The sequence below is a fragment of the Bremia lactucae genome, linkage group LG10 (genome assembly GCF_004359215.1).
Source record: "Bremia lactucae strain SF5 linkage group LG10, whole genome shotgun sequence".
Taxonomy (NCBI): Eukaryota; Oomycota; class Peronosporomycetes; order Peronosporales; family Peronosporaceae; genus Bremia; species Bremia lactucae.
Genome location: NC_090619.1, coordinates 4,384,443 through 4,400,769, shown reverse-complemented (window position 1 = coordinate 4,400,769; position 16,327 = coordinate 4,384,443). Strand labels below are relative to the sequence as shown.

Here is a 16,327-nt window from a genome sequence, read left to right as displayed (position 1 = left end):
AGGGCGAGCTTTCGGCTCTGAATCAGGTACAGAGATGTACCGGGTTGGCATAGATGCCTCTAAGTGATCTTGTATCTGACCAATCAGGGAGGCTTCATATCGCATGAATGCTTCAAGCCTTGCATGCAGGACCTCTGGTCCCTGGGAGATAATAAAAACTTCAAATGTTTAAGCCAAATAAAGTTTTGAGCTTGTCATGAGCTGCGCGTTGCGCCTCTGAAAGTTCTGGAAGCTCTTCCATTTCAGTGAAGGCTTAGTCCTATAAAGACTCAGGCGTAGATTGACTACTAGTGCTACCAGGTTTAGCGGAGCTACCTCGCTCCAAAAGTCAGAGGAAGACTTTTAGACTCAGAGAGTCTCTAAGTTCTATAGATTTATGGGTTTAACTACGCAGGGAGTCGTACAAGCTATTAAAGGTTAATGAATTCTAGTAAAAGGGATTTAGGGGTTCGTAGAACCAAGTTGCAATTATTTTTCAACTTAGAAAGGCTTCTATCACTTAAGATCAATGCAAAAGCCTTAGGAAGGAACTTAACGCTTTCAGATCAAAAGGGGGACTGCACTATATTTATTTATTCAATCTAAAACCTTACGCTAGCTAATTTAAAAATAAATTTTGGCCGCCAGATTTATATCTGGCGGCGACCACATTTGTTACCCGTAATAACTGGGATTTAAGCATTATTCATTTTAGAATAGGATAAAAGGATATTTTACCCATAAAGTAAATGTACCACAACAACGGTTCTCCAACCGATGTGTGCACTTGATAGAAATTGTAATAGATGTAATGGGCTTTTACGTAGTTTTAATTAATTTATTAAAACGAATCGGGAATACTTCGTAATTATGCGATCATTGGCACTAGGCCGTGGACAATCTGCCGCCATATTACGATGGAATCGAGTTGCAAATTTTACTGAAGCATTCTTTAAAGCTTCGTTACACACAAGCAAATTGCATCCCAGTGCAATCATCCACTCCTCTGCCAAGGTATCGAATGGCCATCCGGTATTTCATATAAAACGATACTCCCATAGGTGACCGTCATTACTTAATTAGATCGGCAGCGGTTGTCACATCGGCGCGCTGAGCTACATCGGAGAGGATGTGATTATCGGGGACAATACAGTTATAAGTGCCAATGTAACGCTGCAGAATGTCACGATTGGCAACAATGTGGTGGTGCATCCAGGGGCTCGAATTGGTCAGGATGGATTCGGATTTATGCTCCATTCCAATGGTGAGCACGCAAAAAAACCTCAACAATTGCGTGTCGAAGTTCATGACTACGTCGAAATTGGGTACGTCTATTGTATATAATCAAAAAAAGGGAACTCACTCTTTGCCATAGTGCAAATTGTACGATTGACCGTGGCAGTTGGCGAGACACTGTGATCGGACAAAATTGTAAACTTGATAATTTGGTCTGTCAAAGAAGTGTAATTTTCTTTTTTTATCATCTAAATTATGCTTATAAACCCTAAAGATCCAAATTGGCCACAACGTGCAACTTGGAACGGGCTGCGTGATCGCAGCACAAACGGGCATTGCCGGTAGCACGATGCTGGGAAATAACGTGCACATTGGCGGCCAAGTCGGCGTAGCACAGCATCTTCAGATCGGCGACAATGTCCGTATTGCTGCAAAAAGCGGTGTAATGCATCACCTCGAGTCCAATGCCACATATGGTACGCGTCCGTCCTAATCCAATAAACGTAAAACTCGCGACATTCAAGCGACAAATGTGTTTTTGCTTAGGTGGAAGTCCAGCTGTTCCAATTATGGAATATCGTCGTCAGATGGCATTTTTTCGGCAGCAAGGCCATAAAAAGCGGAATGACGGTACAAGTAATTTTCGTAGCCTTGGTTAATTGTAAACGTAACTTTATCGTAACGAATTTGCTTGGATACTCGTATTATACTTGGTCATTAAGTACGTGGCTTCGGCCGCCATGTTAATTTGAAGAAGTCGCTCCATAAAATTCCCAGACGATGTAGAATCATAAGAAGGAGGAGGCGTGGACGCCACAATCGTGCCAATCTCATTCGAGTGGTACGCGGGAAGGTACTTGAGACGATCGTTCTCAAACGGATCCAGTGGCTCCGATTCCGTCAATGACGAGCAGTCACTTTCGAATATTGAAGTGACGTCACTCTCTCCGCCATCATACAAATATACTGGCGGGTGGTCTCTACGGGAGCTACAGCGCACGTCCACTTCCTCGTCTTCGTCCTCGCTTACAATACTACTGTCGCTAATGTACCCCTGATCGAGTACTCTACTGTGTCCGTCTCTTTTCCACGAACTGTCGATTGAGTGACTACTGAATTGAAACAGCATGCGTCGAGTGGGCATGCGACAATTGCTTAAGCCCTTTCGCGCTGTTTTACGACGTATCGAGTCGCTTATAGAACGACCGATTGGGATTGGACTCGACACTGTAGGACTTTCCGTTGAGCGCATGGCGTGAGAAGACTGTAAGGATGGAGATGGATTATTGTGGCTGGTACTGACGGGACTGGCGTAACTTGATGAGTATGGGTTGGAAGACATGGTAATGCGAGCACTTGAGTACCTGCTAACGCCTTGATTACTCCGGGATGAAGGGTTACGTTTTTGAAAATTAATTGGTGTAGGCAATTGCGCACTTTGTTTCGGAACCGAGTGCGACGAGAACGACAGGATCGACGTAGATGGAGCTGACCTCGATTCGTTTAGTTCCGAACGGTAGGACGTTTGTAAAAAAGGAAAGCTCTGCGATGCATCGGGGTTTCGGTTCTTTGCTACACTGAGGCAAGGTTTGCAAAAATAGTAACTGCACGGAAAGTTGCCTGTATTATGGGACGGGTAAATCAATTTCGTCAGGCGGCAGTGGTCGCACACCTTCCTGCCACAAAGTTTGCAATTTTGGTTACTTTTCAGCATTCGGAACTTTAAGTCGCAAATATCACACGTGTTCCTTCTGCAACAAGACACCAATGGTTAAAAATACAACACTTGTAAACTTCCACAAACCCCTCTATCTTGTAACCACTTACTCGGTGTAGGAAATAAATGTCTCCGTATCGCAAACGAGTTTCGAAAGTCTTTTCGACTTGGCACATTCGAGCGACAACGCAATGCCGAGCCACAGTTCTGCAATAATCGAATCGGTGTTCCAACTTCGGGACTTGCCACCGACAGTATGGTGACCCATCATAAAGACCTCCACGCGCCCTTTTGGAAGCGATCGGAAAGTATAACACACGGCGGCAGTGGAACGTGTCACCTTTTGTTGCTCAAACGGGGGACATTCGCCCACTTCCACAGACTGCATAACTAAATAGCCCACATCATTGCCATTGGCATCTTTCGTGCACCCCAGCTCTTCGTACCAGCAGAGATCGCGCTTGTGCACTAGTGTTCCCGTCGGGGCGCACGCGAGCCACTTGACACCTGCAAATTCGTACGAAACCCCACGGTCGTTTCTATCGAATGAATCTTTATTAAATACACATAGGACTGCGGCGTCTAAAAAGTTTCGATGCATGATGGCTCGCTGCGTCTTACACGCGCCATTGGTCGTCGCATGAAGGCCCAGTAGCACGTCATCCAGAGTGCCATTTATTTGCCCGAGAGCCGTTACTTTAATTGCCTTGCCCTTAATATACCCACGCTCTCGATAGAGCTCCAATCCATTGCGATCTCCTATGAACTTCCACTGGCTTGGCTCTTGTCTTGGATGATAGCGTGACGCCGACATTTCCGACGCGAGCGTCAAATTTAATAGGCGAGTCGCTCTTTGATGAAAGTTGTCTGTAAGTTGTGTCGACGTCACCATTTTTACAAAAAAATTGTCTGGAAATGGGAGATTACTACTATCTTTAAGTGCTCGACCGAGCATGGTCATGAATTCGGTGCGAGTGACTCGACGCGTGAAAATCCGAGACTGATGGAATCTACAAGAACGGTGCGTTTGGTTCTATATCCGACTGAGCACCAAATTGAGGATGCATCATCGTAAACTTGAGGTTTCGAAACGAATTTGACACGGAATGACGAAGCTCGTTGAGGAAATTGATGGTGGGAAATGAGGTACACACATATCATGCGATAGTGTTACTTATTCAAGTACTCAGGGACGGTCGTATTACATACCACTATGGAATGTAGAAGGAGGACCACTGAAGAGCTCAATTTGAAGTACATGAAAGGTTTTTCGAGTCAACCATTCATTTTTGTTCCAAAAGGCTCAGTACAAGTAATATAAAAGTGCAGATATGATTTTTTACCCTTTCTTGATCTATTATTACATTCATGGGTTGCCTTTCAGCGGCTGTTTTCTTACGATCTAAAGAACCGTTAAATGTATAAGTTTAAAGTAGGTACCGCTCACCTATACCTGGTGGCCGCTACCAGCAAGCTGTAAGACGAAATTCGAAAGTGTGTTAATATCAAAGCCTTGTGAAATATTTACGATCAATTAGAATTTAAAATACGCTGTGCAGTAGAAGGCAAAACTCTTCATTGAAAAAGCGGGTCATATTTACTGACTTGAATTTGTCGTCGTCATCTTGTGTTTGGTAAATAAAAGCTCGGAAACAAGCACTGGACTTAATTTCCACAAAAAGTTGAGCTCTCGTTGCCTCAAGCTCGTGGAAGGTACAGAAGCGTAGGTGGCGGGTTAGTGCGGGAAGATCAAAGTCGCACGTAATTTTCTGAAGCCAGCATGCACTCGCGCCGATCCGAGTTTAATCTTTATCGGGGCTTCCGAATTTGATCGTAGAAAGAGTGAATATTCCCTTAACGTAGGGAAAGACGCATGTGTCGCGACGACAAGCAAGCACTTAGCATGTATTCTCCGATTTAGACCCAAGCCCACATTTTAAGAAAGTTAACCATGCGCCTTGTTCGTACCGCACTTATCGTCGCAACAGCGTTTGTTGCTATTGCAGATGGCAAAGCGATCAGAGATACAGATGTCAGCGAGCTTTCGCCGAAAGCAACGGATAGGAATTTGTCGGAAACATTTGAGGAAAGGAAAGGAGGTGGAGGTGGCAGAGGTGGAGGTGGAGGTGGAGGCGCGAGAGGTGGAGGCGGCGGAGGAGGAGGCGGTAACGGAGGAGTAGGGGCGCAATACGGCATGCATGCCTCAAACACGAATTCGAAGGGTACCTCCAACCCTGATTCAATAAGAAAGCGGTCTGCGATGCTTAATTTTATAGACTTTTTTAAGTGGGGATAAGATACATAACTAGCCTAACAGTTCTTCGTCGATAGCTTCAATGTCGAGACCATGAAGCTGGCTCAATAATAATCTTCCTTGTTTCATTATCAATTGACCCTAGATGGCATCAGAAAACGTTTGGTAAAGTGTTGTATTACTTTAATATTATTTTCTGTAAGAAATTCTAAATATCAGCATCTTAAAGAGAAAATAAAATTGGGATACAGATACGGAAATAATATATTCACACCCTTTTCCCTTAAATTTCCGCAAATTCCTATAATCACACCCCTCTTCTTCAAATCCACACCCTTTCTGCATTTTGGCACACCATTTCTGTTAATAACGTTGATAAATACAACCATGATATAATTCCAACAATTGATTTCAGCAAAGGTGTACGCAATTCCCGCGCCGTTATCAGCCTCATAGCGATGGTGCAAAACCACGATCGTAGCGAGTCAACTTCGCTCGCTTGCGTGTGAGAGAAGGGCTGCACCCCATGCTTCTTCTCATCACGCTACTCATGCCAGTCCATTTGAGAGTAGCGGAGCGGCTCCAACAGGTGCTGTTTTTTATAGGCGCACAAAACTATTTCTCGCACTCTGAAGCGTTCATCGTTAATGCGACCATGTTGGTCGCCATATTTTTTTGCTTGTCCTGTGCGCTTGCAATCGCGTCACGTACTTTTCGTGTGATGGCTAATCGACGTAGTTGTTAATAACGAAACGTCGTTCTCGCTTAGGCTCACAGGCATTCCTTGCCGTGACTCCTCGCTACTTTATTAGGTGTCGTCACCACTGCTTAATCGGCAGTGTCACCAAAGTAAGTTTTTGCATAGACATGATATTGTCACGGGTCATCGTCAAATCGACGAAACTGTGTCCCGCTTTCGCACTGAGCGCAGTAAGGCCCCCCCCCACTAACACTCGGGCACCACACCAACGAGACTGGCGTTCGAGAATGGCGCAGTCAGACAAGGGCTTAGTAATCTCTGCATAGTACTTGCTATACTGATGCAAGTGATTAGCGAGTCTTTGGAATTGGCGCAAATTCTTTACGTGTCGTGAGAATGGCCATTTCTTTACCGAATTTACCTTGACTGGGTCTGCTCGTACACCATGTGTACCAACGATACAGCCCTGTACAAGAATTTCGGGGACCTGTATGACGCACTTTCGTACAATTGGGCGTTACCCAAAGTCTTCGACACAGCGTCAAAATGACACTGTGTCGCTCAGGCCGTCCTCGGCCCTAATACATCATCAAATTAATGGAGCTCGTAGGCACGGTCTGACGCATAGTGTGATCCACCACTCGGTTGAATGCTGCCGGTGCGTTTCTCAACCCTTGGAACATCGCAAGCCACTCCCAAAGCATACCGCTTGGGTTCCTTACTGCCGTTTTGGCTACATCGGACTCTCTTTTGAGTACATGATAGTAGCCATTTTTTAAATCCAACGCGGAAACGAAAGTTGACTTTCCCTTGAAGCTCAATAAAACGTATTTCCGAGGGAATGGCGTCTGCGCCGGTATGTGGCCGTGTTCAGCTTATTGTATGCGTGAACCAGCGCCATCCACTTATGGATGGCGCTGGTTCACGCATACAATAAGCTGAACACGGCCACATACTTAACGCACACAAGACGCCGAATGATGCTCGGAGTGGCTGAAAAAAATCATTTGAGGAAACGGTACAGAGGCTTGCATTTCAACTAAAATGTTTTCGTGCTGTTGCCCATTTTTTTTAATTCAGACTATGCTCGACATATTTTTATAAAATATTTTAATATAATTAAGCGCACAGCCGATTTGATCCGACACTATAATGGGGCACACATCGGTCGGAGAGCCGTTGTTGTGGTGGCTAAAATACCCTTGTATCCTATTCTAAAATAATTGATACGAAAATCCCAATTATTACGGGTAACAAATGTGGTCGCCGCCAGATATAAATCTGGCGGTCGAATTCTATTTTAAATTAGTTAGGGTAAGGTTTTAGATTGATTAATTAAATAAGGTGCAGTTTTCCTTTTGATATTAAAACGTCTGCCTTCCTAAGGCTTGCGCATTGATCTGTGAGAGATAGAAGCCTTTCTAAGGTACTCTCGGGCACTAGTTGCCACTTGGTTCTACGAACCCCTGAATCCCTTTCACTAGAATTCATTAACCTTTAATAGCTTGTACGACTTCCTGACTTGTTTAACTCATAGTTCTACAGAACTAAGAGACTCTCTGAGTCTAAAAGTCTTCCTCTGACTTTAGGAGCGAAGTGGCTCCGCTACATTCGGTAGCACTAGTACCTGAGTCTTCATAGGACTAACTTTAATTGAAATGGAAGAGCTTCAAGAACTTTCAGAGGCGCAACGCGCAGCTTATAATAAGCTCAACACTTCATTTAAGCTTGATCATTTTAAGTTTGTATTATCTCCCAGGGACCAGAGGTCCTGCATGCAAGGCTTGAAGCCTTCATGCGGTATGAAGCCTTCCTGATCGGCCAGACGCAAGATCACTTAGCGGCACCTATGCCAACACGGTACATCTCTGTATCTGATTCAGAGCCGAGGGCTCGCCCTCTAGCTGCCAATGTAAAAACATTTGAGGGAAAAGAGGGAGAAATCTCCCTTTTCAGATTAAGATGATGGAGATGTCCTCTGACTTCGCCTTGTTCTTAACAGAGCGGCAAAAGGTGGCTGTGAACATTTCCAAACTCGGAGTTAGAGCGATGGAGTGGGCACTATCGTGCAGTACGTCCATAAACGACGCTGTTTCCTCATGGGATTCGCTGAAACAGCAAATTACTAGCATGTTTGCATCGCATGATCCGGATTTTCGCATGCGAGCACGACTGATAGCGACTCGACAGGGTAAACGAACCCTAGGGGTTATGTCCAGGAGTTGAGAGCTCTCATTGCATCTATGCATCAAGACCCGGCGCAACAAGCAATTGTTGTTTCAATCTTTATGGGGGGTCTCAATGAGAGCGTTGCCCGGACGGAATTATCCTGATAGCATCCTGCCACTTTCGAAGAGGCAGTTGCCACAGCGCAACGCGCTGAGTTCGACTTTAAGTCTGCTCGTGTTAGCACGCCTGTTGCCGAACAAGCTCTTCGAGCACATGGTTCCACTTAATAGCCCGGAACACATGGATCTACGCCTCGTTAAGGAAGGAGAAAAGGCTTTTCAAGCTGTGGAACAGCATAAGAACATCTGTAGATGATATATGTGCGAAAGCACGAAACATTTACGTCCGTGTGACCTTGCACATAAACGTGCCTACAATTTAAAACCCGTGCTTTTTAAAGCTCGTAGCTGAGATACACACTGTTCATCCTTGGCGTAAGCCGAACGGATAAATTCAGTAATAGGCGACATGGTGCACTGCAACTAAGTCGCCCCAACTTTCACAGAGAATGGCTCGATGGCTATACCATTTCGCTGAATACAGCTTTTTCCGATGTGTTATCACGCAGGCCGGATTACGAGCTCTCTCATTTAACAACTATCATTCCAATCACTAAAACACTGACAGACTCAGTCGATACTTCGCACCAACAGCGCCATTGTTGCCTAGCAATGGTGGGATAATGACTTTCTAAAACTTTGCTAGGAACATTGCGCGTGGCGCCTAAGGTCTTAGACCTCCAATCGATTCATGACTCATGGTGTTCCAGCCCTGGTAAGTACTTCTTGACCCTACACTAATTACAGCGAAGGTTAGGTGCTTCGAAACTTCACGTACACAGGGGCACAGAGGAAGGTTTCTAAGTAGCTAGGGTAATTCGAAGAATTAAAATTAGGGAAAATTTAAGCCGTATTAAAATTTTAGTTTTCTACGTAACGGTCTTCTATCTACTGCTAAACTAATTATATCAATATCTAACTAAGTATGGTGCCTCTTTGCGCACCTCAAATCGTGTCTTATAACGATTGTCGGGGTTGATTTTGACTTAAGTTAACTAATTAATGAAGCTAATGTGGAACGGGGAACTACTGACTTGTACTGCTTCAAGACAAGTCCACTTCGCTCTGCCTTGGTGCCAGTGGTGCCTCACGTCGCTTCAGGTACACTAGTACGTGCAGAGTAAGACTTATTTCAAAGCACCTGCTTTAAAGAGAGTTAATCAAAGACTGCATTAGTATAATTAAGTTCTTCTGTGTTTTATCCACCTAATACTCACCTTATTTATTATAAGCTAATACAAAGCATGTAATAAAGTCTTATCTCTATTTCTCTTTGCGCGCGTCCAGCGCTGACTGGACCGCAGAGAAAAAAAATATATAATGGTCGTCATCTACCAATGGATATGCCACTAGAATATTACCATGTAAAGGAATATTCCATAAATCTTATCTACCTTTCAGATAATAAATTAATTCACAACCTTCAAGTGTTAATTTCATGTAACGATACACCCCATTAGATCACCCTCCCTTAAACAACAATCACTCTGACAGTCATTGGGTAGAGTGGTCACTATAAGACCACTTAATTAAAAACGATGTTGATTGGTCAGATCCATCATTTTTAATTATATCACATGGTTAACGAGTCCATTGATGAGCGAATAGGGCGGCGCCTTCGGCTGCGGTTCATGCAGCCGCGGGCGACGCATTAGTGTCTCTTACGGCAGACAGAACGTGGACCGAAGTGTCATCTTTTCCTGCAACTCTAAATTTTGCAGGTGCACGTGGAGCTACACCGTGTGATTGCGACCGCTCTTTGTAGGTCGTCTACGAATGCGAGCCGGACGAAACGGCCGACTCGGGGAACAGAACAGTCACCTGATCATCGTCAGGCGGCTGACAATGAGCCTTCGAATGAGGGGGCTCATTAGAGTAGACGTGCTGGTAGCATTCGCTACAGCATGTTCGGATCCGACGATGAGGAAGATTCCTCATCGCCAGCTCCGTCTCCCGTGCCGTCACCTGCACATATTTCTGTGCGTGGTGATGACGATGGCGTAAGCCATCGTAATAAAAGCTTTTGTGGTACCCTGCTTCAGTGGGTACCACTCAGGGGATCGAAGACAGTAAGATGTCTCATCTCGCCCCTGAAAAGAAGCTGTGGCTTTTGGCAGAACGGCTAATCAATAGCTTGTCTCGAGAGACTGCTCCTCACAATAAATATCCCTTATTCATTGCAACAAAGCTACATCGCCTTTATCCCAGCGCGAAGAACTTTCGCGCTGAGGAGGATTTTTATCTCGATGCTTTTCTTAAACATCGATAGTATAGTGGCAACAAGAAGCGAGATAAAGTCTCGCTTATGCAAGCCTCAGGTGCGTTCATTCGCAATGTCAAAGACATTGTCGCGAAGCCTGACTTCACAGACTTCACGCGATTTGCGTTAAGTTTGAGAAACGAAATCCAACCGGTGCAAAGTATAAATTGCATCGGTTGTCTCGTGAGGCTAAGCTTCCATGCATTACGTGTGGTGACCCTGTCCGTGTTTTGTTGACAACACGAAGCGAGTAAAAGGGGATGTCTATTCCCTTTTTTCGTCTTGGGAAAGGGCTCGCATCTCTATCGAGATGCGCGATGCGCTTGACGCTTTGCAATCGGTTTACATGCGCCAGAGGCGTGTGTTTTCCTATGGACCTTCTGATCCATCGGATGAGTCTCGTCATACTGACGGACGAGGCCCTCAACGTCAACAAATAGCTGGGAACGAGGCTCCCAGCTGTCATGTGAAGGTGGATAACCGCGCCGGCGAACAAGATAACTCGTTCGCTACCCCTTCACATCACGGTGCTTCTGAATATGTTCAACAAAGAAACGTTGACCACCGTGGGAATCCACTAATGGTTGTGGAGGAGGAGGGAAATTAGATTCGACCCATGTGTCGGATTTAGAGTCGAAGATCGACAAACTCGATCGCTTACTCCATGATTTGGAGGAGGGACTTGATCACGAGCGCGGTTAGCGTCGCTCGTTAGAGGCTCACCATATCGAACAGTTAAGAGACCGTTCGGATGTGCGCCTTCCATGTTGAAGTACGAACGGAAATATCACGCTCTTCGTGATGAGCATCTTCTGCTCATCGCGGTTTCGAGGATCTTCGGACCTCGCATGAGAATCTCCAGATTCAACATAAGAATCTCGTTCGTGACGACAAGAATCGCTTACGGATTCTTAAAAAGGTGGTCAAATCCGTCCTCGGAAGAAGCCGCGTACCGACGGTACGGACGGAGCCGACCAACGTAAATTGTAGGATACGTTCGCATCTTACGTGACAATTCTTTTGTGTACACATTGCCTCTGCGATGCAGTACACGGAGAGGCCCAATAAACTTGGGTAGTAGTTCGGCTACCCACATTAGTGACTACGCGCTCAGGTAAGTTTACCGTAGAGAGCAGTACTAGGTCATTAATATTAAATGAAAGAACGTTTGCTCTTCCATATTTGTCTGCGTTCCGTTACTGACGATCCACTACGTTAGCAATGGAATCGTGTACGAAGCGGATTACTGATTCTCGAGCCAGCAGAAATTCCTCTGCTGAATATTTTTTTTTCTTTTTCAGTGCGCTTTGTGCGCACTGCCATGAGAGTTTTCTCATCTTCGATGTCGATTGCTTCGACATCGACATCATTCGCGTCGATGGTAACTCCGACGCGTGATGAGCAAATGCCAGAAACGGCTTTGCTCGTGCGAGTCAACCCCCCTCTTAAACTAGAGGATCCCGTTAATTGGGTGGGTATGCATGGATGGCGTAAGCCATTCACGAAGAACGGTGTATGCGTCATAGACGCATGCACCAAATATTTGATGGCGAATTCGACCATCGGTAAAAACTCGCTCCGATTCGAATACGATTGGACGTAGCCTCGAAGTATCACTTCGAGGACGCGATTAATGCGTTATGTCGGACCTTCTGTCTCTGAATGATCAGAAATTGACATAGTCAGCCTTGTTCCGAGAGATCGGAACACGGATTGCCAAAATTCCGCAGTAAACCGTGGATCTCTATCTGAGACCACTTCACGGGGTAAACCGTGGAGTTTGAGTACCGTGTCGATAAAGACGCGGGTACAGCCCGGAGCCGTTATTGACTCTGGTACTGCAACAAAATGTTCCATCTTGCTGAATCTGTCTACAAATATTAGGATTCCATTGTGTTGGTGATTGTCTTCGGGAAATCCATAGGTACGGACTGCCAACATTCTGCCGAAAGTGGTAAAGGTTGAAGAGGTGCACGGGATGAAGGTCTAGGCTTCACCCGTTGACATACCTCACAAGCACGAATGTACTTGCGCACAAACTGATACTGGCTGGGCCAGCAAAAGTCGTGACTTATCGTGAGATAAGTTTTCTCACGTCCACGATGCCCACTTGTTAGTGCATTGTGACACTCATACATGATGCGCGAGCGCAAATCATTGTTACTTGGGACGACGACACGTGGAGTGTCACCGGCCACGGCTATGTAATACAATAAGTTGTGTGTTGTGTATCGATCGAATGACGATCGATATAAAGTTGGTAAATATTTACAAGATTTATCAAATGGATTCATCTGATGATAAATTAAACGCAGTAGGTCCTTATCTTCTGTGTAGGCTTTCTTTATGTCATCAAACAAGATGATGACGGAACACTCGTAGTGAGTGTTGCAAGAGTAGGATTATTTTCACTGTTGGAATGTACAGCCGACTCAAAATCGGGTCGGCGTAATAACGCATCAGCGACGACATTAAGTCGTCCAAGATTTACATTCCACGGAGAAATTATACTCCGCGAAGAAAGATAGCCACCTTGCTATTCTTTGCGAGAGGTGTGGGCTAGTTACGGCCGTGCGTAATGACGCATGGTCCGTGTATACGATGAGCGGTCTATCTCCGACGAGATAGACCCTGAACTAGCCAGTGCAAATTTCATTGCAAGGAGTTCCTTGTCATGCACTGGGTAATTGCGTTCAGCTGATTGCAGCTGACGCGATTTATATTAGACGACGCCCTCGCACCGTCCATATCGTATTGAATTAACGCACAGCCTAATGCGAAATCGCTGGCGTCTCAGACCACATGGAATGGTCTGTCTTGATCTGCACTCGCCAAGATGGGCGATTACATCAAGCTTTGCTTGATACATTCAGAAGAACGCTGACAATCAGCTTTCCATAACCATTGCTCGTCTTTTTTTCAAGAGACGAGAGAAATATACTGTCATCTCTGCATAATTGCGAGAGTACTTGTGCAAGTACGCCGATAAACCAAGGAACGTTCTAACTCCCTTGACATCGACTGGAAATGGCCAGTCGGTGATTACCTTGATCTTTTCGGAATCAGGGCGCACGCCGTGTTTTCCGACGATGCCCCCAAGAAGTGGTATTTCGCTTGCAGCGAATATGCACTTCTTGAGATTTGCGTGCAACTTATACCTTCGCTTAAGTGTAAGAACCTGACGAACGTGAGTTTCATGATCTTCCACGTCCGTCTTTCCATCCATGGCCCGGCTATGGACGAATACATTGTCAAACTAACTCGGTGCGAATTCTCGCATCGGTCTCAACAGATTCGTTACGCATCTGTTGAATGTTGCAGGGGCGTTACTAAGCCCCTGTGGTATTACTAGCCATTCCCAGAGCATCCCGCTGGAAGTGCTCACTTATGTGAACGGAATGTCCCGTTCACGCATAGCGATCTGATAGAACCCATCCATCAGATCATAGACGAAAAGATCGTACTCTTAGACATACCATCTATAATTACTTATTTTTAGGTATCGGCGTATGAGTCGGTATCGTAGCATTCAGTTTATTGAATGCGTGTACTATCCGCCACCCTCCTGTGCCCTTTCGCACAAAGAAGGTCGGTGAGCTATGTGCAGAGGTTGACTCCCTTATATGGCCCGCTTTTAATCGAACGATAAAAAAACATCGATCGCAAGTACTTGATTACGAGGCAGTAGCCACTGTCTCATGACACAGTACTGCAAGCCCGGTTTGAGCTCGATCTCATGTCTGGTGCCTTAATCCTTAGGCAACCTTTTTCAGAAAATACATCCCTGATTTCAATCGAATCTTTGTATAAAGGATTCGTCTTATTTGACTATCACGATTTAGTAGCATACTGCTCAATCCGAATCTTCACATCGAGGATACTCATCCATCAATGAGCAGCTAAGATCCCGTTCATTCTTCTGCAAAAATTACCGCTGACCGTGTATCGGTCACGTATTTGTCCACTGTGACGAGTTTGCAGATCCGCTCAATTCTACCACTATGCAGATCTCTCAAGAACCGTTTAGGTTTCAGAGTTGGTAACTGAATTATCTCAGAAGTTACTTCGGAGGCGCATACAGATCAAGAGTATAAGCGCCTAATCTTGGTTCGTCATTAACCAAGACATTTAAGGTCTCGGTTTCTTCCTGGGATTTGCCTACAGGCTGCCGAGGGATCAATCCTTCGGGATGCTGAAGTATAGTCACTTCAGCATTATCTATTTGAGGAGATTTTTTCTTGAGTACGTGGGGACTTATTCCCTCAACGTCTTCCGACTGTGATTGCGCTAACCAGTTGAGCCCTCTACGTCGACTCTCTACTTGACCTAGTATCATCGTGTTGTCCCTTTTGGACAGCCGTTATATTCCTTGAAAATGTCGTCTGCTAGGCGTACATTCATGTCTCAATCCACTCTCAATCCACTCGACTTATTCGAGTGGTGACCTTCGGCGCTGCCTGTGCAATCGCACAGCCGCCGGCAGCTGACTCCACAGTGTGATTTGTAGTCACACTGTGACCTTGTGCAGTCGTACTAACGACCATACCACAAGTGAGGCCATCGCTTGTGGACGCTCCAAGACGTTCATCAGATGGCCATCTGATGTAAAAGTGGCAGGCATCTTTACGGATCGATACTGCCAGCTGATGCATGGCTCATATTTTCTGAGCCAGGGTAAACCTAGGATGATATCAAATTTGTCATCTAAATCCTGTACGATTTCATCGTACTGTAAATCTTATAATGTGTGGTGGAATTTCACTACGCGTTTTTGTCACTGTTATCGATGCGCCTGTCGCTAGAAGCACCGTCACCCTCGTTGGAGGGATGTCGCGCTCAACAAATTTGAGCCTACGAGCCTCTAGCGACTGGCGACGAATAAAGTTATTCGACGTTCCACACAGTCAATAAGAGCTTTAAGTTACAAATCCTTTGTCACTTTTAACTTCAAGGTGACGAGGGATACCTACTCACCAGGTGCAGAATAACATAATGATTGTGTGTCTGGAGCAACTTTTGTCAAGAGATTTGCAAATTCTCTTGAGGTTGCTGGGTCAGTAGGGCGTTGCGCCCCTACCGACCCCGATTGTTTCTTAGGCGGTCCGCCTCGCTGTTGCGATTTTGCAACAACGTCGGACCCGCGACCGTTGCCCTTTTTAGCATACGGTCCACGATTACGTTCATCACCTTTCCGTGCTAAGCGTGGGGCACTACACTCATGAGCGTAGTGTCCTAACTTTTGATAGCGATTGAATTTCTGCAATCGCTTGTTGTTCGAGAAGCGAGGTTTATCGCTTTCGACAAAAGCGAGGTCCATAGGTTCTGGACCTCCCAGTTCGTGTCGTCTTGGAGGACGATACGATGACGAACTAGCTTGAGCCTGTCTCAAGCTAAAGTCCTCCTGTTCCGCAACGGATATTGCTTCTTCAAGCGTATCCAGTTCCCAGTGGAAACAGGTGAGTCTTTGAGGGACAATCCGTAAGATCTTGCATGAACACCGTAATCAACGTGTGATGATGAATTGGGTTGTTTGTGATACAACTCGCTAAGAATCGTATGTGCTGGGCATAACTGTGAATATCACGCTTGCCTTGCTTGGACTTCAGTAGCTCTGATCGAGCTCTAAACTTAGCCATAGCCGGTTCAAACGTCTGTACGAGCCGGGCTTTAAGAGCCACTAGCGACCCAAAGACATATGGGTCGCGCAACTTAAAGCCTAGTGCCCAAGTTTTGGCACGACCTGCCAAATTTGACTGAGCAAATGCGACTTGCATTTGCTCGTCGACAATGTGATGAGCCCTTATGGCATAGCCCAACTCGACAATCCAGTATATTAAGTGTAGGGGAGTCGAAGAAACTCCATCTTAAGAAAGTCTTCTTCGACTCCCCTATA

General features: G+C 45.5%; 3 protein-coding genes across 3 annotated transcripts; 2 read left to right on the top strand and 1 right to left on the bottom strand.

Moving 5' to 3' along the window:
* Positions 1-849: 849 nt before the first annotated feature.
* Positions 850-3,044, top strand: CCR75_002862 (uncharacterized protein; the record flags this gene model as incomplete). The annotated part of the gene is made up of 5 exons (XM_067960959.1): positions 850-1,011; positions 1,063-1,304; positions 1,382-1,427; positions 1,490-1,691; positions 1,762-3,044. The coding sequence occupies 5 exons, from the start codon at positions 850-852 to the stop codon at positions 1,872-1,874; spliced, it is 765 nt and encodes a 254-aa protein (XP_067818831.1). The 3' UTR covers positions 1,875-3,044.
* On the bottom strand, positions 1,889-4,192 carry CCR75_002863 (uncharacterized protein; the record flags this gene model as incomplete). The annotated part of the gene is made up of 2 exons (XM_067960960.1): positions 3,043-4,192; positions 1,889-2,966 (listed from the first exon to the last, which is right to left on the bottom strand). The coding sequence occupies exons 1-2, from the start codon at positions 3,891-3,893 to the stop codon at positions 1,889-1,891; spliced, it is 1,929 nt and encodes a 642-aa protein (XP_067818679.1). The 5' UTR covers positions 3,894-4,192.
* Positions 4,193-4,883: 691 nt separating this feature from the next.
* Positions 4,884-5,228, top strand: CCR75_002864 (uncharacterized protein; the record flags this gene model as incomplete). Its single annotated transcript, XM_067960961.1, has 1 exon — positions 4,884-5,228. One exon carries the CDS (start codon positions 4,884-4,886, stop codon positions 5,226-5,228), a length of 345 nt encoding a protein of 114 aa, XP_067818833.1.
* Positions 5,229-16,327: the final 11,099 nt, after the last annotated feature.